This window comes from Littorina saxatilis, linkage group LG2, assembly GCF_037325665.1.
Source record: "Littorina saxatilis isolate snail1 linkage group LG2, US_GU_Lsax_2.0, whole genome shotgun sequence".
Lineage (NCBI taxonomy): Eukaryota > Metazoa > Mollusca > Gastropoda > Littorinimorpha > Littorinidae > Littorina > Littorina saxatilis.
The window spans coordinates 58,140,215-58,167,154 of record NC_090246.1 but is presented as its reverse complement, the minus strand read 5'-3'; the positions used below and the strand labels follow the sequence as shown (position 1 = coordinate 58,167,154).

The 26,940-nt window shown below is 47.4% G+C and overlaps 1 protein-coding gene across 1 annotated transcript in view; it reads left to right on the top strand.

Annotated features, from left to right (window-relative positions):
• LOC138959367 (Ig-like and fibronectin type-III domain-containing protein 1) overlaps nt 1-25,625 on the top strand; it is a 74,306-nt gene extending 48,681 nt beyond the window's left edge. The window contains exons 26-36 of the mRNA XM_070330795.1: nt 5,666-5,923; nt 6,703-7,005; nt 8,353-8,412; nt 8,908-9,048; nt 9,521-9,679; nt 16,552-16,709; nt 17,572-17,716; nt 19,122-19,169; nt 19,552-19,654; nt 20,055-20,136; nt 20,899-25,625. Coding sequence (XP_070186896.1) covers nt 5,666-5,923; nt 6,703-7,005; nt 8,353-8,412; nt 8,908-9,048; nt 9,521-9,679; nt 16,552-16,709; nt 17,572-17,716; nt 19,122-19,169; nt 19,552-19,654; nt 20,055-20,136; nt 20,899-21,168 — 1,727 coding nt within the window. The 3' untranslated portion in view covers nt 21,169-25,625. The remainder of the gene's footprint in view (nt 1-5,665; nt 5,924-6,702; nt 7,006-8,352; nt 8,413-8,907; nt 9,049-9,520; nt 9,680-16,551; nt 16,710-17,571; nt 17,717-19,121; nt 19,170-19,551; nt 19,655-20,054; nt 20,137-20,898) is intronic.
• Nucleotides 25,626-26,940: the final 1,315 nt, after the last annotated feature.

The following is a 26,940-nucleotide window of genomic DNA, read 5'->3' as shown; positions in this document are numbered from 1 at the left end:
GTGCTAGAACGCTGTATCGCATCACCTTGGTAACAAGGGAGGCCACTCTAAAAAAAGAGCTAGCTTGACCCATAAACAGGACAAAGTCACGTGACTTCCTGACCTTGCCGCCATATTATAATCATTCTCTACTCAGCGCTCCGTGGCTACGGACGTGTTTCGCTTCGCTTAGGCTTTTCAGCCTTTCGTCTGACTTTTCCTTGGGTCAGACTTCACCTTGGTATTCCTTGCACATCCCTCTTCTCCTACTTTGTGTTTGGGGTGAGCTTTTTTGCATATTTTTGTCATTTTATTGCTTGACTCAGGTTGTTCTGCACTTAGAAATTTTTTACACGCTCTCGTCCGCCATGTCGGATAGCGGTAAGAAGAAAAGTTCTAAGCAAGTGACGGAGCCTTCTCCTGTTAAGTCTCGTAAGTCGAAGGGCTCTTCTAGTCAAGCCATTGTGAAGGTTTTAGACCCTTCTTCCAAACATTCTTTTGATGTTAAGATTGACATGCCTAAATCTCCCTCCATGCCGAGTCTGCTGTCAGAATCTGTACCGGTTGCTTCCGGTTCTAGCTCTGTTAGTGATACACAGGATGTTGCCTCTATTCTCCGCTCTTTGAGCGCTCAGGTTTCCTCCCTTTCAGCAGAGCTTTCGTCGACTAGGGCGGAGTTTTTGTCTTTGCCTACGGGTGTCGGCGATACACGTTCCCTGGCCAGGGTGCGTGTTCCCCCCTCGGCTACAGTGACTTCGGCCGATGTGCATGCTTCCTTTGATGCGGGCGACGGAGTCTCTCTTCTGCGTACTCAGGCCTCTTCTGGTTTTCGGTCTGATTATGCTCAAGGTATTTATCCTTCGTCAGTAGCTGGGTTCTCCGGCAAATGCGAAGGGCGTATCCTGGAGGAAGTAGCTCCACCCGAGTGCCGGGCAGAGAGTGAAAGTTCCGATCCCCTGGCTACGCCGTTCCGCTCGCGCGGGAGGCTGGTTCAGGGTAGGAGCCCAGATACGCGTTCGGTCTTTGATCAAACAGGGGATTCGCTACCGTCGGCAGCCTTTGTATCGTACGAGGCCAGACCGGCACAGCGTTCCCCGCTTCCGCCAGGGGGGCAGGAAGCAGTCCCTAGGGGGACACCGCTTGGGTATAAAATCCCTCGGGTGTCTTCCTTTCCGGTTGACGCTTCGCCTGGCTATCACAGCCACGGCGGTAGTGTACTTCCGGCATGCACGGAAGTGCGGGACTACGATTCGGAATTCGGTGCTTCCGCTCAGGATGATGAAGACACCAACTTCCGTGTACCGAACAAGCTTCCGCTAGCCTTGGGTTTGGCAGCGGAAGTTGCCTCACGGTATTTCGAAGAAGGCGTGGCAACACAGACAGGTTTGTCTGCCCCACCTCCTTCAGCCTTGGGAGATTTCCGCTCAGAGAAAGACGTGAAACAGCAGCTCCCTTTCCGCGAGTCTCCTTCGGTAGCTTACGAGTTGTCCAGAGTGCTGGCTGGGGGGCAATCTGGTAGTGCTTCTCTCACAGTTCCTCTGTTGGTGGCGCACAGTCAGGCTCCTGTTTCAGCACAGCCTTGGCTCGCTTCTGCGAGCCTCTCCGTGCCGTTACCTCATGGTATGGCAAAGAGATTCTGCCTTCCGTCCAACCCGGTTAACCTCATTGAGTCGTTTGCCTTGCCGCGCACTACGCTTCCGATCACTCCGGAACTAGCGGCTCTTCGGCATGATGGCTACAGCAGGGACAGGGCGATTCCTTATACGGAGTTAGCCCTCGTGTCTCTGGAGGAAACTGGCAGGCGTTTGTTGGAGCTATCCTCTCTCTCGGAGACGTTGCAAAGATCTCTTTCTAGATCGATCTCTTCGTCTCTCGACTCTTTTCAGTTTCGGGACGACGCTGTGGCTAAGGATGTCACTACTTTGTTAGCCACTTTGGCTAAGGTGTCGTCTGAACAAATGAGTTTGTCAGCGCGCCTTTACGCTCATTCCGTTCACGCTCGCAGGTCTGCGTTCCTCACGGGTTCTAGGATTCAAGACAAAGTTACGATCGAGTCTCTTAAGTCTTCTCCTTTTGTTGAGGGTTCTCTGCTGGGACAGCCGTCCTTTGATGCTCTCCGTAAGGAGACGCAGGACGCAAGAGACATGGCCATAGCACAGATTGCTCACCATGGTCTTTCACACCAGAACAAAAGTCAGGGTCCTCCTAAGCCTCAGACCTCTTCGTCGAATAGGGGCAAGGCGCAACGCCAAGGTCCTTCTTCTCGGGGCAGGGGTGGCGGGCGGCCCCTCCCGGGCCCTGCTAGGCTGGTTACAGTCGGTAAATAACCAGTGGATTGTGGGCATTGTGCGTTCGGGGTTCGGGCTACTCTGGTTCGACGGCAAAGCTCCGTTAACGAGAGTACCTCCCTCGTTTCAGTTCCCCAGGAAACAGGAAGCTCAATTGGCCATTCAGGGCGAGATCACTTCTCTTCTGAAGAAGGAGGCAATAGAGGAGGTGTTGGACCACAATTCCTAGGGCTTCTACGGCAGAATTTTTGTGGTCCCAAAAGCCTCGGGTGCCTGGCGCCCAGTCTTGGACTTGTCTCCCCTGAACAAATACCTAAGAGGGGTAAAGTTTACTATGGAGACTCCGGCGTCGGTAAGAGACGCACTCAGACAGGGAGACTGGGTCACGTCAATAGATTTGACAGACGCTTACTTTCACATACTCATTCACCCTGTGGACAGGAAGTGGCTGAGATTTCTGTGGGGAGAACAGGTTTTTCAATTCAGAGCTCTCCCGTTCGGGTTTTCTCTTGCCCCGTGGATCTTCACAATGGTCGTGCGTCAGCTTTGTGCCCTGGTCAGGCAAAAAGGGGTGCGTTTACGGGCTTATCTAGACGATTGGCTCATTCTCAATCAGGATTTGGAGGCTTGTAGAGCCCATACCCAGTTGGTCCTCAGTCAATCTCTGGACCTGGGATTTTCAGTAAACCTGGTGAAGTCAGAACTCACGCCTTCACAGGTGTTTACGTATCTCGGCATGACTTTCAACACAGTCGATTGGTCGAGCCGCCCTTCTCAGAGAAGGGTGGACAAGCTTCAGGACCTGGTGAGATCTCTGACTCTGAGGAAGAAAGCGCCTGTGCGCGTTCTAGCTTCCCTACTCGGTCAGATGGAATCTATGGCTTCCCTTGTGCCCCTAGGCAGGGTACACAAACGACCATTTCAGGCGGCTCTGAGTTCGGTGTGGAAGCCTTCTCTTCAAGGCTGGCAGACAGCAGTCTCGTTGGAAGGGTGGTTTCTACACACGATGAGGCAGTGGCTACTGCCCTGGATTTCACAGGGAGTCCCAATCTCTCTTCCTCCACCGGACACAGACCTGTTAACAGACACGTCCATGGAGGGCTGGGGTGCTCACCTCTCTGTTCACACTGCTTCAGGTCTGTGGAACATGACACAAAGCAGCTGGCACATCAATGCGCTGGAGCTGGAGGCTGTTTTTCTGGGTCTCCAGTCTTTTCTGTCTCTGGTTACGGACAAACATGTTCGGGTACGCACAGACAACACTACTGTAACGGCCTACATCAACCGGCAGGGCGGGTCTCGGTCTCTCACTCTGTCTGTCAAAGCCTGTCAGATTCTGATCTGGTGCAGTCAGCATCGCATTTTGTTGTCGGTAAAATACCTCCCAGGCAGTCTCAATGTCTTAGATTCTGAGGAAGGCGGAGACAGAACAGCCTTACCTGGTGTTGGTAGCCCCTTGGTGGCCCACCAACAATGGTTTCCCGATCTTCTTCGTCTCGCGGACGGTCCTCCCATTCCTCTAGACGTCAAAAAGGGAGAACTGGTTCAGCCAAGATCGGGCGTACATCACGAGAACCCCCAATCGCTGAGGCTTCACGTGTGGATACTGTCAGGGTCGCTCTGCGTCGCTCAGGCGCCTCAGATTCCACATTAGAATTTGTACAGAAATCCCACAGAGTTTCCACTGGATCGGTATACTCCTCCCACTGGTCAGCTTGGGTAAAGTGGTGTTCCGGGAATGGTGTTAATCCTACTTCTCCCCGGTCCATGCAGGTTGCCAACCACCTTTCTTGGTTGGCTGCTCAGGGCATATCTCCTTCTTCCTTGCGGGTTCGGCGCTCTGCTATCTCGTCTACTTTGAAACAGTTAGGACATTGCATTAACCTAGGCGGTGTCATTGCTAGCGTCCTCAAGGGCGCAGCTATAGGTTCCTCGAGATCAAAGTCTCCTTTACCATCTTGGGATCTGTTTTTGGTTCTTAAATTTCTTGCCTCGCAGGATTTTGAGCCTTTGCAGTCGGCAAGTTTAGCTAACTTGACTCGCAAAGCTTTGTTTTTGGACTTGTTAGCTACTGCCCGTAGAGGCAGTGAGGTGCATGCCCTTTCACGTCTGTCTAAAGACATTTCTCTTGAAAGCGATGGTTCACTTACTCGCTAAGAATCAAAAGCCTGGTCTAGCCTCCCCCATCGTTCAGATCCCTCCCTTAAGTCGGGTACTTGCTCCAGGAGACCCGGCCCTGGTTAACTGTCCAGTTAGGGCCCTAAACAGTTATTTAGCTCGCACAGCGCCCATCAGGTCTAGAGATTGCTTTTTATCTCCATGAACACAATAAGGAGTAAGGACGTGTCTCGGGTAACCTTGGCTAGATGGATTGCTCCGCTGATTAAGCAAGCGTACGCATGGTGGCACAGACAGGAGGGTGTTGGACATGCTGTCCTTCCTCTGACTTCTGCAAGAACACATGAAGCCAGGGCGTGGGCCTCTTCGCTGGTAGTTCTTTGCTCAGGAAGGCTGGCAGAAGTCCTCGATGCTGCATACAGGAGATCGCAGGACATCTTTATCAACTTCTACCTGCGGGATGTTGCCGGTACGCGACAGGACGGCAGTAATTCCCTGCCAGCCCTGGTAGCTGCAGGCCAAGTCTTGCCTGCTGTCTGAAGTAAGTGTTTTTCCCACCACCTTTATTAGCAATCTGCTATATGTGAGTTGGGTTAAGATATGTAATTTAATCGAAAATTTTAGTAGTAAATTTTCATTTGATTAATATACTTACCCACCTCACATAGTTAATTCCCTCCCACCTTCCACGCTAGTGGGGTTGTTCTAAAAAAAGAGGGAAGTTTTTCTGCGCCTTCGTGCGAATGATTACAATATGGCGGCAAGGTCAGGAAGTCACGTGACTGTCCTGTTTATGGGTCAAGGTAGCTCTTTTTTTAGAGTGGCCTCCCTTGTTACCAAGGTGATGCGATACAGCGTTCTAGCACTAGACTGAAGTAAATTGCTATATGTGAGTTGGGTAAGTATATTAATCAAATGAAAATTTACTACTAAAATTTTCGATTTGTGTGTGTGTAAAATTTGGTGAAAAGAAATTTGAGCAGCTTCCAATTCAACACCATTTTATATCTGTTTTGCCTAAAAGTTGCTGAACATGACACCTAGGGTGTGGCATTTTCATGTTACATCACAAAATTGGAGGATCCCTCCAGAAATCCACAGGATTTAGTTTGAAAAGGCCCATGCAAGTAATTGTAGGTAAACAGGTCTGATATTGGCATGTTTGCTTGTAGACATACTATTTTGTGGGGATACTGAATTTGGTTAGAGTATAATGTATGTATTTGTGTGTATTTTAAATGAATAAATGGCTGTTTTTGTTTGTTTTTCTGTGTGTTCAGCCCCTCAGGTCTCTATATCCCACTCACCAAAACGAAAAGTTTTTGAGCAAAGTACAGACGTTCGGTTGATCTGTATTGTTATCAACTTCAAAGAGGCGCCAGTTGTTACATGGCGCTTGCGTGATCGTGTTCTGCCCGGATGGACTGGCCGAATCCTTGTGCTGCAGAATGTGAACAGGAGTTCTGAGGGAAATTACAACTGCACTGCCACCAGTTCTGGCGCCAACGCAAGCGCTCTCAGTTATGTCAATGTGCGATGTAAGTATTCACACTGAAGAATGACTTAAATACAGAACTAGGCCAGTGGTTACTCTAGCATTTTACAAACCAGCCAGAAGTTACCAGCATGGAACCTGTCTTAAGTGTCTTTGTAGGAAACTGGTCACACAGTTTTGGTTCCCGCAGTGGGGCACTGCGGTTATGAAATTAAAGGCCCCTCCTGTTTTTGGAACCGCAGGAGCTTTCTAGTTTGCTGTTAGGTAGATTTTTGGTTCCTCTTTCCTGTCATGCTCTCTTTTTCTTCATGAATTCTTTTCTTTTTTCTGCCTTCTTGCTCATTCACCTGTATTTTTTCCAAAAATCTCTTCTCTTGCCGCTTGTCTCGCGATTCATGTATAGTTTAATCTGTTAGTGTTCTGATGTAAGTCCAGCAGTAGATAGGTTAAGCCTATTTTAACATACTGGAAACTGGTAATCTTCCAGTAGGTATTAATTTAGTTTTACTAAAGCCTGCTGGGACACAAGTAATGGGTTAGTGCATTTGTAAACAGGAATCGCTTGACAAGTGGCCCCCTTCATCCCCCCCTTCCTCGTCCTGATATGGCTCTGCGTAGTCGGCTGGACGTTAAGCAACAAATAAACAAACAAACAAACAGTTTTGGTGACAGGTTAAACGAACCATATGAAGACACTGGTTCAGTTATATATGTAGAGAAAAAATGTCACTGACTGGCTGATTTGATTGATTTATGCATTTCCTTTCTTCAGTATAAATTGTTAGGGCATATTCACCAATCTTCTCCATCCTTCTCTTCCAGTCAAACCGGAGTTTAACTACTTCCGAACGGACACAGTCAGACCGAACATTGGAGCAGAAGCCATTCTTGCGTGCTGGTTCAGAGGTCATCCGAATACTGATAACCCAGCAGACATCTGGTCGAAAGACGGCATGCCGATTCCTAGTTCCTCTCGCTATGCCTTTTCATTCGACTCTCGTTACCACACCGGTATTACGGCCTTCAAACTGAAGATAGCGCGTGTTGAGCCATCCGATTATGGGGCCTACAGGTGCAATGTCTTTAACCAGTATGGGAAGGCTTCTGGCACAACGCAACTGGCGGGTGAGAGTCTAGGAGTGTGTGTGTTTTTGCGTGCATGTGTGTGAGTTTACCATCCCTCCTTACTAGCATGTCTGTTGCTTTCAATCTCTCTGTCTCATCCTCAATGCCTGTGTCTGTCTCAAACCCTTGCCATCTCTGTCTGTCTGTCTCTTATCCTCCCTGCCTGTGTCTGTCTCTTTCAATCCCGCCATCTCTGTCAGCCCATCTGTATGCTTGTGTTTGTGTGTGTGTGTGTGTGTGTGTAATCACAATCTCTATTTGTTCATCTGTCTCTTACTTTTCCTTCCTGCCAGTTTGGCTGGGTTTTTTTAATCTCACCAACTTGGTCTGTCTGTCTGTCTCTATTCCTCTGTGCTTGTCTCTTTTAATCTCACCATCTCGATCTGTCCATCTCTCTCTCTCTCTCTCTCTCTCTCTCTCTCTCTCTCTCTCTCTCTCTCTCTCTCTCTCTCTCTCTCTCTCTCTCTAGTATCCTCCCTGCGAGTGTGTCTGTTTCTTTCAGTCTCGCCATCTCTACTGACCTGTGTGTCTCTGTCTGATATCCCCCCCTGTCTGTGCGTCTGTTTCAATCTTGCCATCTCTGTTTGTCTGTCTCTTATCCTACCTGCCTGTGTCAGTCTCTTTCAGTCTCACCATCTCTACTGACCTGTGTGTCTCTGTCTGTTATCCCCCCCTGCCTGTGCGTCTGTTTCAATCTTGCCATCTCTGTTTGTCTGTCTCTTATAATAATAATAATAATAATAATAATAATAACGGGCATTTATAAAGCGCCTTATCAGAAGTTCAAAGCGCGTGACAACAATACATGTATACAAAAATCATACAATCACTGTCAGATTCAAACAACACATCATGCACATCTCACATCCCCAGACTCTATACTAAGGAACTATCCGTAGTGTTGTTGGAACAAGTGAGTTTTCAAATTGGACTTAAAAGATGAAATGGATGGAGAGTGACGTAATTGAAAGGGGAGTGAATTCCATAACTGAGGTCCATAATACGAAAACGTGCGGAAGCCATGAGCCTTGCGTTTAAAGCGACCTTGACAGAGAAGTCGAGCATCATCAGAAGAACGAAGGGTGCGAGAGGGAGTGTGTCAGTCTCTTTCAAATCTCACCGTCCCTGTCTGGCCGAATGTTAATTAGCCTCTTATGTGTCTTTCCCTTTCAATCTCGCCATTTCCATCTGTCATTCTCCGTCTACAACCATCACATCCATCCAACCTGACCATTACTTTGTCTTCTGATCTCCCTCTTTCCTGTTAAGTTGGGTGCACATAGTCTAAAGATAAAATGTTAGGCGGAAAAGAAAAAAAAGAATGTTTTACTTTCTTTGTGTCAAAAGATCCTTCCAAGGTGCCAACCCCTCCTCCTCCACCACCATCGGTACAGAGAAATGTATCAGGTGAGTCAGTATTTACTTAAAGTCAATTTTTCTGAGTTGGATTTTTGAAGTTAAGCTGTAATGATGATAAACGTACTGTGCTGTACTTTTGTTTCTGCTGATTTTATTTCACTTTGTGTGTGTGTGTGTGTGTGTGTGTGTGTGTGTGTGTGTGTGTGTGTGTGTGTGTGTGTTTGTTGCTGTGTGTGTGTGTGTGTGTGTGTGTGTGTTTGTTGCTGTGTGTGTGTGTGTGTGCGCGTGCTTGCGTGCGTGCATGCGTGTGTGTACATACTTGTGCTTGGAAGCGGGAACATAAGTGCATTCATGTATAGATGTGTGTGCTGATCTCTCTTTATTTCTTCTTTTCTTTCTTTTTTTCTTATTTACTTTCTGTCTTTCTTTCTTTCTTTCTTGCTTTGGCAGGTTTTTTTCTTCTTTTTCTCTCTCTCTGCAGTATCAGTAATGTACAGAGTAGTAACAAGTACCACAATGACAATGTGATTTTGTTCCACACAGCTTGCTGTTCACGTAAAAACGTTCCTACAAACTGCATGCCACTGTGCACGTTTGAAGTGAGTCCCGCACAAGCAATCCAAAATCCCTTGACGTACGGCTTCTGTCTCTTCTACTTCAAGGAGCTCATGGAATGTGCAGCAGGTAAAGCTAGCAGCCCTCGTTCCCTCCTTTAGTTGCTCTTGTTTGGTTAATTGAATAATGTGCTACAAAATTGTCTGCTTGACTGCTGAGGCAGCGTAAGGTGCTATTCTGTCTCGAGAAAAAAAGTCCTACAAAACAGTCATGTGGTTAGTGATTTTTCTTAGGGGACTGAGGCAATTACCTATGCACACGCACGCACAAACATACACACACTCACACACACACGTAGACATAGGCACACACACATGCATACACACACACACACACACATACACACGCACGCACGCATGCACACACACATGCAAACACAATCAAACAAACACATGTACACACAAACACTGTGATGTACACATTCAATCAAACAACTACACAAGCATGCAAATAAAGTCTCTATCATTCTCTCTGTTTCTCTGTGCTGAGCTGATAATTTCCTATTCCTTCAAGTCTAACAAATGTGCATTGTTTCCCTCAGACGGAGCGGATCACTCTCTGTGCTGTGAGGACGCTGTGGTGCCGGGCATGTGCCTGCCCTTATGCAAAGCACAGGTGCCCCAGAATATCCTTGACGCTCCATATCTGATGCAGTGTGCAGAGGAAACAGCAATTCTGGAATGTGCTGAGAAAGGATATGGTGAGTGTGGCAGTTTTAATGGCCGTTTGTGACAGCTACCTGCAATGTGAGGTCCATCTGAAGGGTGTCAGTCTGTACAGTGCTACCTGCAATGTGAGGTCCATCTGAAGGGTGTCAGTCTGTACAGTGGTACCTGCAATGTGAGGTACATCTGAAGGGTGTCAGTCTGTACAGTGCTACCTGCAATGTGAGGTCCATCTGAAGGGTGTCAGTCTGTACGGTGCTACCTGCAATGTGAGGTCCATCTGAAGGGTGTCAGTCTGTACAGTGCTACATGCAATGTAAGGTCCATCTGAAGGGTGTCAGTCTGTACAGTGCTACCTGCAATGTAAGGTCCATCTGAAGGGTGTCAGTCTGTACAGTGGTACCTGCAATGTGAGGTCCATCTGAAGGGTGTCAGTCTGTACAGTGCTACATGCAATGTGAGGTCCATCTGAAGGGTGTCAGTCTGTACAGTGGTACCTGCAATGTGAGGTACATCTGAAGAGAACAAAAGGAAATGCCTATTGTTTTATAAACTTGACAAAGTATACCCCTCATTAAATAACATATTCTTACTCCGAATCACATTAGCATTGAGTCACCTGAGATGCTTATCACTGAAAAACGCTTACCCGGCTAAAAATTTTAAAGGGAAGCAACCCCATCACCAAAACGAAAGTGAAAGTAGCTTTGGTAATGGGCCAGCACACCGGGAGTTACCTCCCATACGGGTGTGTGCCACGTCACTTCCTCTAGGAACACGTGCCTATTCTCATACGTCTTTTTCACCTCGGAGAGGACGGTTCACTTTTTGACGCTCTGTGGCTGACCTTGTGTGTTTGAGTGACACCCGCCGGCCACGTTTCCCAGCTTTTCTGCTCGCCTTGCCTACAGTTTGGTGAGCTCGTTCCCGTTTGTTGTTGGTTGTTTGCGCTGTTTTCGTTACTGTACGTTGTCCGTTTTTTGCGGACTTGTGTGTCAGTGACTTGCGTGTTTCGCCATTTTGTTGTGTGAGTTAGTTAGCTAGCTCGTGTGACTTTGCTCGTAGCTCTGCGTGCCCCTTTCTGTGTTGGGCAAGTGTAGCTATAGTATTTTGTTGACGCGAAAGTGTGTGTGTTTACTGTGTTTTCAGTCGTTTAGACTTACGTTTCAGTAAATTTTTTCGCGTTGCCACGTGTTGTTGACTGGCGTGTCAGTGACTTGCGTGTTTCGCCATTTTGTTGTGTGAGTTAGTTTTCTAGCTCGTGTGACTTTGTTTGTAGCTCTACGTGCCTCTGTTTTTGTGGGGCAAGTTTAGCTATCGTTTTTTGTTGACGCGAAAGAGTGTGTGTTTACTGTGTTTTCAGTCGTTTAGACTTACGTGTCAGTAAATTTTTTCGCGTTGCCACGCGTTGTTGACTTGTGTGTCAGTTACTTGCGTGTTTCGCCATTTTGTTGTGTGAGTTAGTTTACTAGCTTGTGTGACTTTGTTTGTAGCTCTACGTGCCTCTGTTTTTGTCGGGCAAGTGTAGCTATCGTAATTTGTTGACGCGAAAGTGTGTGTTTTTTACTGAGTTTTCAGTCGTTTAGACTTACGTTCAGTAAAATGTTTTCGTGTTGTTTACATGGATTTGACAGCATGTCTGATTCAGACAAGCGCTGTGGCAAGTCGGACCCCAAGGGGAAATTTAAGCCCAAGGCTTCTTCTTAAGCAGTTTTACTTGTACAGACCAAGAACGTAGCACTTTGTTGTCTGTACCTATTTCGGCGCCTAGCGCTGTTACTACTTCTGCTATCTTTTGCGGCGCCTAGCGCTACTGTTACGTCTGCTCCGGTTCTCTACTACGGAGACTTCGTCCTCGTTGTTAGCACCTGTGCAGGGTGCGTTGGTTCCTTTCTGTTTTAGACACTGGTTCCGGAAATCCGCAGCTTGGTGCAGGCAGAGTTCCAGCGTTCTGTCGCCAGTTGTTTGGCGTTTCCGGCATCTGGCAGTGACGTCCGGGCGTTGGCTTCCGTGTCTTTGCCTACCATTTCCGGTTTGGAGCAGCGTCCTCCCTCTTCAGCTGCGGCTGGTAAGCAGAGCTGGTCCGATAGCCCTCGTGAGGCGCCTGGACGTTCTCTCTCGGGAGACAGCTCTTTCGCATCGGGTCACGACCGATACCATGCTGATCTTTCATTTCCGGCGATAACCTACGAGGCCCCGGATTTGATCGAACAGCGGCGGCAGTCGGTTTCGGCTGCCGCATTTCCGGCACTTGCCGGAAGTGATGATCCGTCCACGCAGGCACGCTACGGCGGCTGCGGCAGGATGGAGTATTCACTGACTTCCGGTCCTTCCGGATCACGAAGTCAACCAGTGCAGCCTTCACTTCCGCATTGCGCGGTTCCGACGGCTACACTTCCGGTTTCGGCCGGACACGCTGCTTCCTCTTCTGGTGCTTCCTTCCGGATACCAGTGGGTGGATTCCAGCGTACGCCTTCCGGCCAGTTAGTGCCTAGGCTTGAGCAGACATCACTCCACTCTGATGGGGGAGTGACGTCAGCTCATCCAGCTCCGGTTTTTGCGGATGGTCGTCCTGCCTACCCTTTACCTTCACAAGGTTCTGGGCTGCAGGATGATGTTCGTGCACAGGCATTTCCGGTTTCCGGTTTGCCAGGGCATGCTTCTGCTTCCGGAACTGGTGTTTTTGGTTTCAGTGCAGCCTTCGCTTCCGCATTGCGCGGTTCTGTCGGCTACACTACCGGCACTCGCCGGAAGTGATGATCCGTCCACGCAGGCACGCTACGGCGGCTGCGGCAGTATGGAGTATTCACTGACTTCCGGTTCTTCCGGACCATGAAGTCAACCAGTGCAGCCTTCAATTCCGCATTGCGCGGTTTCGTCGGCTACACTTCCGGTTTCGGCCGGACACGCTGCTTCCTCTTCTGGTGCTTCCTTCCGGATACCAGAGGGTGGATTCCAGCGTACGCCTTCCGGCCATTTAGTGCCTAGGCTTGAGCAGGCATCACTCCACTCGGATGGGGGAGTGACGTCAGCTCATCCAGCTCCGGTTTTTACGGATGGTCGTCCTGCCTACCCTTACCTTCACAAGGTTCTGGGTTGCAGGATGATGTTCGTGCACAGGCATTCCGGTTTCCGGTTTGCCAGGGCATGCTTCTGCTTCCGGAACTGGTGGTTTTGGTCATGGTTCCATGTGTGACTATTCTGATGCTCCATCAGTGGTCAACGAGGAGTCTCGGGGCGTGTTTCCGTCGAAGCTCAAGTCTGTTCTTGACATCGCGGCGGAAGTAGCGTCTCGTTTTTTCCCCGAAGGGGTAGTGGCTGCGGACTCTTCCGCTCCGTTCGTTCCTTCGGCCATGGCGGACTTCCGGCCGGCACAGGAAGATGTTTCTTCCTTCCGGTTCGCCGAGTCTCCGTCAGTGGCTTACCAACTTTCGCATTCGCTGGTTCGTCCAGCACATGCGGGGAGTGGTATTCGGCCAGTGCCTGTTCCGTTACTGCTTCCTTTTGGTCCAGTTCCGGAATCAGCTCAGCAGTGGGTGGCGTCGGCTTCTCAAGCCTCTTCCTTTGTGCCTACGGGCAATAGGAAGCTTAGCTTGCCCACTCAGAGCCAGAGCTGGCTGCCTCTTCTGGCTAAACCGATCAAGCATGATCCGGTTCTGCCGGTTTCTGAGGCTTCCCTCTTCTCTGCTGAGGAGGTTGGACGTCGGCAGATCGAACTGTCCTCCGTTGCGGAGACTCTTGTTCGGACTCTGTATCGGGCATTGACCGATTCGCTGGTTCTTTTCACTCTCAGTGAAGAACAAAATGCGGACGATGTCTCTGCGCTTTTTACCGCCTTGGCCAAGGTCAATGAGGAACAATTGCGTCTTTCCTCCCTACAGTACACTCAAGCGGTCCTCTGTAGGAGGGATCTCTTCCTCTCGCAGTCCCAGTTCACGGAGCTGGCTACTAGGGAGACCTTGAGAGTCTCCCCGGTCTCAGAGGAATCTCGCTTCTGTTCTCTGGCAATGGATGCCAGACAGAAGGAGATTCAGTCGAACAAGGACAGTCAGTTCCTCGACTTCACTCTGCAGGGGGTGAAACAGTCTAAGCCTTCTAAGCAAAAGCAGGCTCAGACATTGTCGAACCTCAAGCCAGCTCAGAAGCGGCAGGCTCTGCCGGTCGCTCGTGGCGGGAAGAAGAGGACGGCATCGGGGAGGGGGTGTGGCGGCTCTGGGAGTAAGCCACACCCCCAATGAAGCGCTCCCGATCTCACCCCCCTCCCGCCTTCCACCTTGGTGATGGCGGGAGGCCTCTCCCGTGCGCTTTCTCGTTGGATGTCGGTAGTAGACAGCCAATGGATTGTGGGAGTGGTGAGATCGGGCTTCCGCCTGCTCTGGCGGGAGGAAAAGGCGCCTCTTACCCGAGTGCCGCCGCGCCTCTTCTCGCAGGAAGCACGTTCCGTCTTGCAGTCGGAAATTGCCTCCCTGGAGCAGAAGGGCGCGGTGGAGAGAGTTCGGGTCCATAGCTCCCTGGGATTTAAGGGCGTCTTTTCGCCGTTCCCAAAGCGTCAGGAGGATGGCGTCCCGTGTTGGATTTATCTCTCCTCAACACTTTCTTGAGTGAGATAAAATTCAAGATGGAGACGCCAGCCTCTGTCCGAGACTCTCTCCGCCCAGGAGACTGGGTGACCTCGATCGATCTCACGGACGCATACTTTCATTCTTATGCATCCGGCCGACCGGAAATGGCTTCGTTTCTGGTGGGGAGATCAGATCTACCAGTTTCGCGCACTCCCTTTCGGGCTGTCCCTCGCACCATGGATTTTCACCATGGTGGTGAGACAGGTCTGTGCACTGGTGAGGTCCTAGGGTATCCGCCTGCGGGCTTATCTGGACGACTGACTCATCATGAACCAGTCCCAGAGCGGCTGTTCGCAAGATACCCTGACGGTTCTTCGAGAATCCAACTTGTTGGGGTTCTCGATCAACCGGGCAAAGTCGGAGCTGACCCCGTCGCAGGGCGCCTCAGGCTCCTCGTTGAGGGTCCGGCGCTCCGCTATCTCGGCGACTCTTAAGCAGATCGGTCGGTCTGTTCGAGTCGGGGGCGTTATAGCTGCGGTCATTAAAGGGGCTGCTCTTTAGGAAGCTAAAGCTCGTTTGCCCGCTCCCAAGTGGGACTTGTTTTTAATCCTGGAATTCCTATGTTCTGCGGATTTTGAGCCTTTGAGTGAGGCCATTCTGTTCAATGTCACTCGCAAAGCGCTGGTTCTTCTTTTGTTGGCAACGGCCCGACGGGGTAGCGAGGTCCACGCCCTGTCGGGTCAGCCTGGAGATATCTCCTTTGAGTCGGACGGTTCCGCATCTTTGCGTTTCCGTCCCGATTTCCTGGCCAAGAATCAGTCTCCGGGGCAGGCCTCTCCGCTGGTTAGAGTCAAGGCTCTGATCAGCGCGTTGGTCCCGGATGACCTTGATTCGGTCAATTGCCCTGTGAGGGCTCTTCGTCTGTACTTAGCCCGGACTCAGCCGTTTCGGTCTAGTTCTCAGAAGTTGCTGTTTATCTCGCCCTTTTCTAGGCGCGAGTAAGATTTGTCGAAGGTATCGTTGGCCTGGTGGGTGTCCTCGCTCATTAAGCAAGCTTATGAGTGGACTCGCACAAAGAGGGGGGGGTCATGCCCTCCTTGCCACTTGACTCGGCCCGAGCTCATGAAATGAGGGCGTGGGCATCCTCTCTGGCAGTACTGCGCTCCAGATGTCTAGAGGAGGTGCTGACAACTGCGTTTTGGCGTTCTGAAGATGTTTTCTTAAACTTTTATCTTCGGGACGTCTCGGCTCTTCGACAGGATGGCTTCAGAAGCCTTCCAGCGCTCATAGCAGCAGGCCAGTTCCTGTCCAGAACTTGATGGTGAGTTTTGATTCATTTCTAGCCCACCGCCTTGTTGATGTTATCTGCTAATGTGATTCGGAGTAAGAATATGTTATTTAATGGAAAATTTCCTAGATAAATTTTCATTTAATTAATATACTTACCCGAATCACATACTGTATTCCCTCCCACCTGCCCCGCGTATGGTTTTAAGATTTTTAAAGCCGTATGAGAATAGGCACGTGTTCCTAGAGGAAGTGACGTGGCACACACCCGTATGGGAGGTAACTCCCGGTGTGCTGGCCCATTACCAAAGCTACTTTCACTTTCGTTTTGGTGATGGGGTTGCTTCCCTTTAAAATTTTTAGCCGGGTAAGCGTTTTTCAGTGATAAGCATCTCAGGTGACTCAATGCTAATGTGATTCGGGTAAGTATATTAATTAAATGAAAATTTATCTAGGAAATTTTCCATTAGAGGACGCCTGCAATGGAGGGACACATTTGGCTAGTGTCCTCTCAGTGCACCAATAGCCTTGCTCTTGACATCCTATTCTGAACAGTCACATGGACCATCACACCATACAGGGTGAAACTTGTGTCTTAAGACCTGAAAGAAAATCTGAGAAAATTAGGTCCTATGATAGTAGGAGTCTTGAAATAGAGGTACATTTACTGATTTAAATTAATGAAGAAAAATCTTGGAAAATGAGGTCTTTAAACAGAGGGGGTCTGAAGACAGAGGTTCCTCAAACAAAGGATTTACTGTATCAATATGTAAGCATCAATAAGCATGTCCCTACCCATTAAACTCGCGATCTGTGATGTTTTCAGTGAAAATGTGCATTACAAAATGTCTGATGTGTATTTGCATCAGTACATGTATGTCTCTTTTACTGAATCTGTTAGTGTTACTCTGTCTCTTTTACCCTATGGTTTGCAGTGAGACTTGCAGCCAACTGACCGCTGTAGATCCTTTCAGAACCGGTAACCTCTTAGAAGATACCGCATTATTCCTAGCTCATCAATATTGAGTGTAACTCACAGATCATTATTTTGTTTTCAGGCAGGATTCCTACAGCTCCTGTAAACCTTGTTGTCTCGTTTGTGGGTGGCAAGATTAAAATCGGTTGGGATCAACCCCTTCGCAATGCTGACCGTGTTACCAGTTACCATGTCTACTACAACTTCACTGGCAATCCAAGGCCACAGATGGAAACCATTGTAAGTGATTCACCCTGGCTTTCCTAAACGACTGCTAGTTCAGTGTAATTTATACCAACATCATGCAATTTTTACCCCCCCTTTCTTTTATGGCTCACTATGGTTTATAATGTGTAAATGAGCGCATCTTGTCAGCTTTTGTGTGTGTGTTTTGCGGTAGTTTTCAGTAGTTGCTGTGTGTGTAATTTGTCTTCAACGGCTGAGAAATAAGCCTTATAGTAATTAGCATATTTAAAAAAAACGTATATTTTTCAGCATGAGAATTTGGCGCAACAAGTCTACCATTTGTTCAGTTTTGTGTGTTTTTATTATTCAGTCATTAGTGGATGGAAAGTAAATGGAGGAGGGTAGAAGGTGGGGGGGGGGGGGGTGGGGGTGGAGGTGTGGGTACAGTTTTGTCTGCATGTGATAGTGATTATGCAGGGATGTGGGTAGGATTTTTTTTTTCAAGCAAATTTGTTGAAATGGTCATTGAAGTTATGTTATTTACACACACACACATACACACACATACACACACACACACACACACACACATACACAAACACATACACATACACACACACATACACACACATACACATACACACACACACACACACACACACACACACACACACACACACACACACTCACACACATAAACAAACACACACCCACACATAGACAAATATACACACACACACACACACACACACACACACACACACACACACACACACGTTTGGCAGTTCTGCTGAAATGATGGCATTAGTTTTGGTGACTTGAAGCAAGTTTTAATGACATCCTTGTGATTTGTTTCCAAGTTGCATGTGTTCTGTGATAGGAAACTTTAATGTATACTGTTTTTTTTGCTTTGCAGACTGATGCATATGCTGTCAGCTCGAAGAATACTTATGAGCTAGAGAATGCTGATGACGCCCATATGTATAATATCTGGATGACGGCTGAGAGTTACAAAGCTGGGCGGAGCCAGAATTCTGATTTTGTTACTGTTTCTATGTCTGGTAAGTGATTGAAGGAGTGGGGTAGAGGGGGGGGGGGGGGGGTGGATTGAAGCTTGAAGGAGTGGGGTAGAGGGGGGTGGATTGAAGAGGAGGAAAAAGTGACAGAGGGATCGAGAGATTGAATGTGTGTGTGTGTTAAAATGAGGGTACAATCGGACCTGGGAACCCATACAAGTTCGTCATATTTAGTACGCATGATTGTCTAGAATACGAGCAGTACAGTTGGTGACAAAAATTTGACAAGAAAAATTCCTAGATTATTTTTCTTCACAAGCGCATCCCAAAGCCGATCCAGTATTTTGACTCATGTTTACAATTTTTGTCAGTTAACATTGAAAGAAGCATTTGTTTTTAAATGTTTTGGTAAATTTGATTAACGGTGTGATGGATGCGTGTGAAACACGGTTGAATCATGGATGTACAAATGCTGTGTAGAGAACGCTTATTTTAATTTTTAAGTTTGCTTGAAGTGGAAAACAGGGGTTCCCAGGTCTGTACATTTGCAGAAGTTGTTTTTTACAGAAAATCTGAAAAAGCATGGTATGAAGCGGAGGGGGGTGAGGAGGTCTGAAAACCAATGGCCTTAAAGGCACAGTGCAGCTCACAGCCTTCATTTTGCGTTTTTGTTGCAGCTGAGTGCATTTACAGTTCAAAAATCCTCCTATGGTAGTAAAACAAACCCAAAACTACCCAACGACGACATCTGTGAAGCTCGACAGTTTCTTGTTCACGCGAGTGCATACATTAACCTAGTTATTACGTGGTGTTTGGTCGGAGTTCGATTCAACTGAGTGATTCCGGCCTCGATTTTGTTTTACACAAACTCATGATGACGTCTGACATAGTTTGCTTAGTGACGTGTCTTTTTGTGCATGATGTGGTGATCTACCTGATCTAAATTTAGATCCAAAAATAGGTCAAGACCAGCCGGGTCCGAGTACGAAATTAATTCGTAAAATAATCGCTGTTCTTGACTCTTTGGGTGCAAGTCAATGAAACTTGGTAGTTCTTCTAACGGATAGCTGCCTGAGGTATGACTAAAAGCCCCAGGGGCTCCGTGCACCTGGATTTGACAAGCTCAGTACCTTTAAGCAGGGGTCTTGTAAGGGGGGCTTTTACTGTGGTGACCTGTGACCCACATGACAAGTGTTTTCTCTGTGTAGGCCTGCCCGTACCCCCTGACTTAAGACTGCCTTCCTTTTAAGATACTTGTTTTTTCAGTTTTTCTGTTCATAGCACCTGTAAATTTACCTTCATTTTAAGACTCTCTCTTTTTCAAGACCTGATTTCTCAGAATTTTGGAAATCTTAAAGTGGGGGAGGGGGGGGGGGGAGATTCCTCTGTAGCAGTGTACAAAACATGTGCGTTCACTGATTACTGATTATTTAATGACCTATTATTGCAGGTATGACAACTACCGTATCCCCAGGAGGTGTTGGATCTGCAGCTCAAGGTGAGTGTATAAAATAATGCTTTTACTCACTCCACACAGTTTCTTAGATAACTAATGATGTAATTATGTTACCCAGCAACAACGCATTTTTATCTCAGTCAGCAAGAATCGACGATGTTTGGAAATAACTCTTGTCCGAGTTTTCTTGGCCTGTGGAAGGGTTTTTGTTGTTGTGGTTTTAGGGTGAGGCAAGCTGACTAGATACAGCTCAATGGGAATTACTGGTGGAGACACACTGTTCACAGCGCAGTGAATAAAGAGCTATGATGCACATGTTTTCAAAAGAAAAAGGCATGATATCGAGCGGACACTGTATTAGACAGCCTGTGTTTCTTTTTAAAAGCGTCTGATCGAAGTTCCTTATTAACTGTGTGCCATTCAGGTGGGAGTGACAGCGGTCTGGACGGAGGACAAGTTGCTGGTATCATCCTGGCCGTTGTCGTTGTCATCATCGTTGTTGTCGTTCTGGCCGTTCTGCTCATGAGGTCAGCTTTTGTTCCACTTTGTGTGTTTGTGTGTGTGTGTGTGTGTGTGTGTGTGTGTGTGTGTGTGTGTGTGTGTGTGTGTGTGTGTGTGTGTGTGTGTGTTCTGCTCATGAGGTCAGCTTTTGTTCCACTGTGTGTGTGTGTGTGTGTGTGTGTGTGTGTGTGTGTGTGTGTGTGTGTGTGTGTGTGTGTTCGAATAGTGTGCTGTTCGTGTGTGTGTGTGTGTCCGTCTGTCTGTCTGTCTGTCTTTTTATGTGTGTGTGTGTGTCTGTCTGTTTTAATGTCTGTGTTTGTGCACGCGTACAAGTACTGAGTAATAGTTTGGTCACATTTAGAGTCAAAGTACTGGTTGTATGAATGAACAAGACGTAACACTTTTTTAAATTTTTCTTCCCAACAGAAGCCGTCTAGGAACAAGGTTTAAATTGAATGAAACTGTTTCCTTTGAAAACCCTGGCTATGGGGATCGACAGCAGGTGCACGTGAGTACAGAACAATGTGTGTCTGTCTGTCTGTCTGTCTGTTTCCAGATGAATTTATGTCATATCACCAAATACCAGTGTTTTAGAAATATGCAGACCATATGCCCTTGATGTGAAGAAGAAACAAGGAAAAGTTGAGAATGGCTGCTGCATCATTGACCGCAGAACTTTTTTTGTGGTTACGGGTGCATTAGAAACAGCTTTCATGTATTTTCCAACAGAGCATAACGCATAAGTTGAAATGAGATTGAATATACACCATGCTCAGAAATACATGATTTTAAGAATACATTTTTTGAAAAAGTTAAGTCCTGTAACCCCCTCCCACTTTCTCCATCCCCTGCTGCATCCCCCCCCCCCCCCCACCCCTTCTTCCTCCCCTGTTGCCCTCCCCCCAACCATCTCCCTTCCACCTCTGCCCTCTCCCCTAAAGTTGCTGCTGTACGACACCTATTATCCCTGGACTTGTTATCGAAAGGTCGCTGTTTCTAATTCGGGCCGGGACGGACACGGATCAACTTTATGTGCAGACCCAGAGACGGTATCCATCTCCCACCCCCGTGTCACCACAGTGGCACGTATAAGACCTCGGTCATTCTGCCATAAGTGCAGATGGCTGATACCACCTAAACACGCATACACTTGTGTATCTCATCTAAAGTCGGGTTAAAACCCGGGTACATGCCCTTAATGGCTTTGCCGTGAGGGCGTAAAACTTGAATTTCTCACCTATTATCCACAATGCTTTGTGACTAATCACAGATTGGCAGCCTACCAGGAGAGAACCCTGACGACTCAGTCATGCAACCTCAGAAGCAGCCAGACAAGGATGGAGACTTCGGTTATGCTCGTCTCAATGAAGATCAGATGGTGGCAGCCGCTTCCATGGCATCGAAACCGGATGTGGATAATCCTGACACAAGATACGCTAATGTTGTTGATCCCAACGGTATCGGTGTAAAAGTTAACAATAACGGTGTCGCCACTCTCCAAGTGTCCAATGCAGAGATCCCAAATGAATCCAAGACATAATGGTGATGTGTGAGCGAGTGCGTGTTTGTGAGTAAGTGTGTGTTTATGTGTGTGTGTGTGTGTGTGTGTGTGCACAAGTGTGGTTTGTTTTGTATTTTGTTTTTAAAAAGGAGAAGAGACACTGACAAGAGAAACAGATTCCTGGGGCGAAAAATGAAAATGTGACTGGAAGTTGAAATAAAGTAATAGTTAAATTACATATCTTTACCCAACTCACATATAGCAATTAACTCTAGTTCAGTGCTGGTAACGCTGTACGCGTTCCCCTTGGTAACAAGGGAGACCACCCTAAAAAAGAGTGATCCATCCCATAATATCAGACCGATGTCCGGTCCAACATCCGTATGCGTGCGCATACGCCGCCATTTGTATCATTCTCACTCAGCGTTTCAAGTGGACTGGATGCTCCTGACGTACGCTCCGGCTGTTTTCAGCTTTTCTCCAGAGTCTTTGGCTTTGGCTTCTCCCCTTGGTCGCCGCCTAGCTTTTCACCTGTACCTATGCTGTGTGGTGAGATCTTTCTGATTTTGTTGTAACTTTAGCGACGTTTCGTCGCTTGTCTGAACTTGTGAAATTTTTTTGTGAGTTTGTTTGCTATGGCGGAGGCTGCGCTCATTGATAGCGCGAAACGGAAGCATAGTTTCGAGGCAGGTACCTGACGATACGCCTCCTAAAAGAAGCTCGAGGAGAGATAAGGGCGCAGGAAAATCCGCGTCTTTATCGTCAGAGCCATCTTCTGTTAAGTCTCCCGTTTTGACAGACGTTCAAGCAGCTTCCGGTCAGACTTGTTTATCTTCTGACAAGAGTAGTCTTTCTGGTGTAGCACCTACTGATTCTGTTACGCCTGGTTGCCCTGGGTTAGCACCAGCTGATGTTGCGGCGTTATTGTTGACGCTTAGCGCGCAGGTTTCGACGTTAGCGTTGGAGTTGTCTTCCACTCGGGAGGAACTGCGTTCTCTTCCGGCAGGTGTGTCTGATGCTTTCTCTCTAGCCAGAATCCATGGCTTCTCTTATTCCGCTAGGCAGGGTTCACAAGAGGCCTTTTCAGGCCTCCCTGCAGTCAAGGTGGGATCAGACATCCCAGGACTGGAGTGTTCCGATCGCAATGGGAACTTGGTTTCAGCAGACCACGAGTGTGTGGCTCCTTCCGGATTTGTTCATAGGGGTTCCCATTGTTCGTCCACCGCCGGAGAGAGAGCTGTTTACGGACGCATCTCTGACGGGGTGGGGTGCTCATCTGGACGAGCACATGGTTTCGGGGGTTTGGGATTGCTCTCAGGCCTCCCTGCATATCAATGTGCTGGAGTTGGAGGCCGTTTCCCTGGCGCTTCTAGCGTTCAAGCCTTTCCTGGAGGGCAGTCATGTCCGTCTTCACACCGACAACATGTCTGTCGCGTCGTACGTGAGCAAACAGGGGGGGACTTGGTCTCACAGTCTTTCCGGCATTGCATGCCGCATTTTGACGTGGTGTCACGCCCAGCACATTCTGTTGTCAGCAGTGTACTTGAAAGGCAGCCTGAACGTCCTTGCCGACACGCTGAGCAGAGGGGACAGGATTGTTCATTCAGAGTGGACTCTCACACACCAGTCCTTGCATCGGCTTTGGTCTCAGATCGACAAGCCCATGGTAGACCTCTTTGCGACGAGGTTTTCGGCGAGACTTCCTCTCTTCGTATCCCCCTTCCCAGATCCTCTGGCTTGGAAGGTGAATAGAGAGATAGATTGGTCAAACCTACTAGCGTACGCCTTCCCTCTGTTCTGCCTTCTGGGCAAAGTCCTCAGGAAAGTGGACTTGGAGAGACCAGCGCTGGTTCTGGTCGCTCCGCTGTGGCCAAGCCAGCACTGGTTTCCCGACCTACTGCGTCTAGCAGTTCGGCCCCCGATCCCCCTCGCCCTAAAAAGAGGAGATCTCGTGCAGCCTCGGTCAGGCGTTCAGCACGAAAACCCACAGGTCTTGACCCTACACGCGTGGATTCTGTCCGAAGCGCTTTGCGTAGGGCGGGGGCCTCTTCCTCTACTCTGAATTTCGTTGGCCATGCACATAGAAAGTCTACTTCTTCAGTTTACTCCTCACACTGGGCAGCTTGGTCTAGGTGGTGCTCGCTTAATGGGGTTAAGCCTCTTTCACCTAGGTCAATTCAAGTAGCCAACCACCTTTCTTGGTTGGCTGATCAGGGAGCTTCTCCCTCTTCTCTTAGGGTTCGGAGGTCCGCGATCTCTTCAACTCTCGTGCAAATAGGTCACAAGATTTCACTCGGCGGAGTGATCGCTAGCGTTATCAAGGGTGCTTCCCTTTCAGCGGCTCGTTCCAAGTCGCTGCTGCCTGCGTGGGATTTGTTTTTGGTCTTCATTTTTTAGCCTCGGAGGAGTTCGAGCCTATTTTGTCAGCCAGTTTGGCCAGTTTGACGCGTAAGACCGTGTTTTTAACGCTTCTCGCTACTTCAAGGAGAGGTAGCGAGGTGCACTCTTTTGTCAGGTTTAGATAAAGACATTGCGTTTGAGAAGGATGGTTCCATTTCTCTCAAGTTTATTCCCGGCTTCCTCGCGAAGAACCAGAAACCCGGTCAGATTTCTCCCATCTTGCGCATTCCACCCTTGAGCAAGATTTTGGCTCCTGGAGATCCTGATATTGCGAATTGTCCCGTGAGGGCTCTCAGATGTTACCTGTCTCGAACACGGCTTCTTAGGGCAGAGAGTCAAAAACTACTTTTCATATCTCTAAACACGGCTAGGTGTAAGGATATCGCAAAGGTGACTCTAACCAAATGGATCTCCACTTTGATCAAGCAAGCATATGCCTGGTGGCACTTGCAGTCCGGTGATATTAGGGCAGTTTTGCCTCTCACCTCGGCTAGGACCCACGAGGCGAGAGCCTGGGCATCCTCAGTGGCAGTTCTCCGGTCTGGCAGACTAGCCGAAGCACTGGAAGCTGCATACTGGCGTTCTGAGGACGTCTTTGTCAATTTCTACCTCAGAGATGTCTCTTCAGTGAGGCAGGATGGCAGCTCTGCGCTACCTGCGATGGTAGCTGCGGGGCAGGTCCTGCGTGCTTAAATTTTGGTAAGTACCCACCACCTATAGTAGCAATCTGCTATATGTGAGTTGGGTAAAGATATGTAATTTAATCCAAAATTTTAATAATAAATTTTCATTTAATTAATATACTTACCCAACTCACATCGTTTAAACCCTCCCGCCTCCCCGCTGTGGTGGTATTGGGTTCTAAAAAAGTAGTGAGTTGGGCTTCGTTCGAATGATACAAATGGCGGCGTATGCGCACGCATACGGATGTTGGACCGGACATCGGTCTGATATTATGGGATGGATCACTCTTTTTTAGGGTGGTCTCCCTTGTTACCAAGGGGAACGCGTACAGCGTTACCAGCACTGAACTAGAGTTAATTGCTATATGTGAGTTGGGTAAGTATATTAATTAAATGAAAATTTATTATTAAAATTTTGGAATCAGAGCTGAACTTGAAAGGAAGCCATGTTTATAAAAGCTTTTGACCGATGAAAGATACTTGATGTGATAACAGGTTGTGTGTTTTTTAACTTGGCTTGTTGGTGAACATTGCTTTTTCTGCATTATGCAAGGAGAGATGAGAAAGAAAATATGCAGACAATTTGTCATGCATAGTTGGATTTTTTGGTTTATTTTAGTATGCTTTGTTATAGTTCGATGTTGTTCTTGGCTAGTAGTTCTGTTGTAGTGGTTTACCTTTGCATAGTGATAACTTTTTTATTTTTTTATTGTAATCACTTATTCATAAAAAATCTGTTTGATTTGTTGTAGCTGTTTCTAAATAGAGAAGTCTAGAAAGAGGAGAGGGTTTTTGACTCACATGCGAAGCAAAAGTGAGTCTATGTACTCACCCGAGTCGTCCGTCCGTCCGTCCGGAAAACTTTAACGTTGGATATTTCTTGGACACTATTCAGTCTATCAGTACCAAATTTGGCAAGATGGTGTATGATGACAAGGCCCCAAAAAACATACATAGCATCTTGACCTTGCTTCAAGGTCGCAGGGGCCATAAATGTTGCCTAAAAAACAGCTATTTTTCACATTTTTCACATTTTCTCTGAAGTTTTTGAGATTGAATACCTCACCTATATATGATATATAGGGCAAAGTAAGCCCCATCTTTTGATACCAGTTTGGTTTACCTTGCTTCAAGGTCAAGGTCACAGGAGCTCTTCAAAGTTGGATTGTATACATATTTTGAAGTGACCTTGACCCTGAACTATGGAAGATAACTGTTTCAAACTTAAAAATTATGTGGGGCACATGTTATGCTTTCATCATGAGACACATTTGGTCACATATGATCAAGGTCAAGGTCACTTTGACCCTTATGAAATGTGACCAAAATAAGGTAGTGAACCACTAAAAGTGACCATATCTCATGGTAGAAAGAGCCAATAAGCACCATTGTACTTCCTATGTCTTGAATTAACAGCTTTGTGTTGCATGACCTTGGATGACCTTGACCTTGTAAAAATGTGTAAAGCAGTTCTTAGTGTATGATGTCATTGCTAGGTTTAGGTCAAGCATGTGAGTCGTATGGGCTTTGCCCTTCTTGTTGACTATTTGATGCTGGTTTTTTTCAGGTTTCTTTTAATATGATCATTTTTGTGATAGTTTTTATTGTTATTCTTTTTGTTCTGTTCACTATTTTCTCACATTGGATATGAATGTTTTTATGTTCTTAGCTGTAAGACAAATGCAGTTTTGAAAGATTGTTTGTTTGCTTAACGCCCAGCCGACCACGAAGGGCCATATCAGGGCGGTTTTGAAAGAGAAAAGGTTGCCTTTTTTCAAAGATATATTTGGTGTATAATACCCATAAAATTTGGACCGGCACGGTTGGCCTAGTGGTAAGGCGTCCGCCCCGTGATCGGGAGGTCGTGGGTTCGAACCCCGGCCGGGTCATACCTAAGACTTTAAAATTGGCAATCTAGTGGCTGCTCCGCCTGGCGTCTGGCATTATGGGGTTAGTGCTAGGACTAGTTGGTCCGGTGTCAGAATAATGTGACTGGGTGAGACATGAAGCCTGTGCTGCGACTTCTGTCTTGTGTGTGGCGCACGTTATATGTCAAAGCAGCACCGCCCTGATATGGCCCTTCGTGGTCGGCTGGGCGTTGAGCAAACAAACAAACAAAAACAAATAAAATTTGGACAAATGCATTCTCTAGAGACAAGAAGTTCATGTTACTTTTTCTCTGAGATTTTTGCCTGTTTTATACTCTTGCCTTAAGATGAAGATACTCCTAAGAGAAAAAAGATTTTTTTGTTCTCTCCTGAGATTTCTGTGTAACCATATGGCCATTTGATAAAGACTGCATTTTGAAACAAAGGAGATCTCCCCCTTTAGAACTAAGAGGTTGAGATTCTCTTTGTTGTATAGGTGTATCTTCTTTTCTCGTAAAAGACCACAGGAACAAATTGTTATGTAGAAGACAAGCTTTGCCTTGTCAATATTAGTTTAACTTTACCGAAAAGAGATTGACTTTTTATGGAAAACACTAATACTTGCTTTGAATGTGTTCCTTCCTTAAAAGGAACTGATACTATTGCAGCAAAATTAAAACGCGTTAATTTGATTGATCTGATCAGACTGATCTGAGGTGTAAGATGTTGGCTTTTGCCAGATTGCACTGTATTTCCTAATTCTTTCCTCTGCCGTTGGTGTCATAATTATACAGAGTTTGGTGAAAATGTTTATATGTGTTTACTATGTGTGTGCTTACAGTTGACAAATGTTCTTGTGT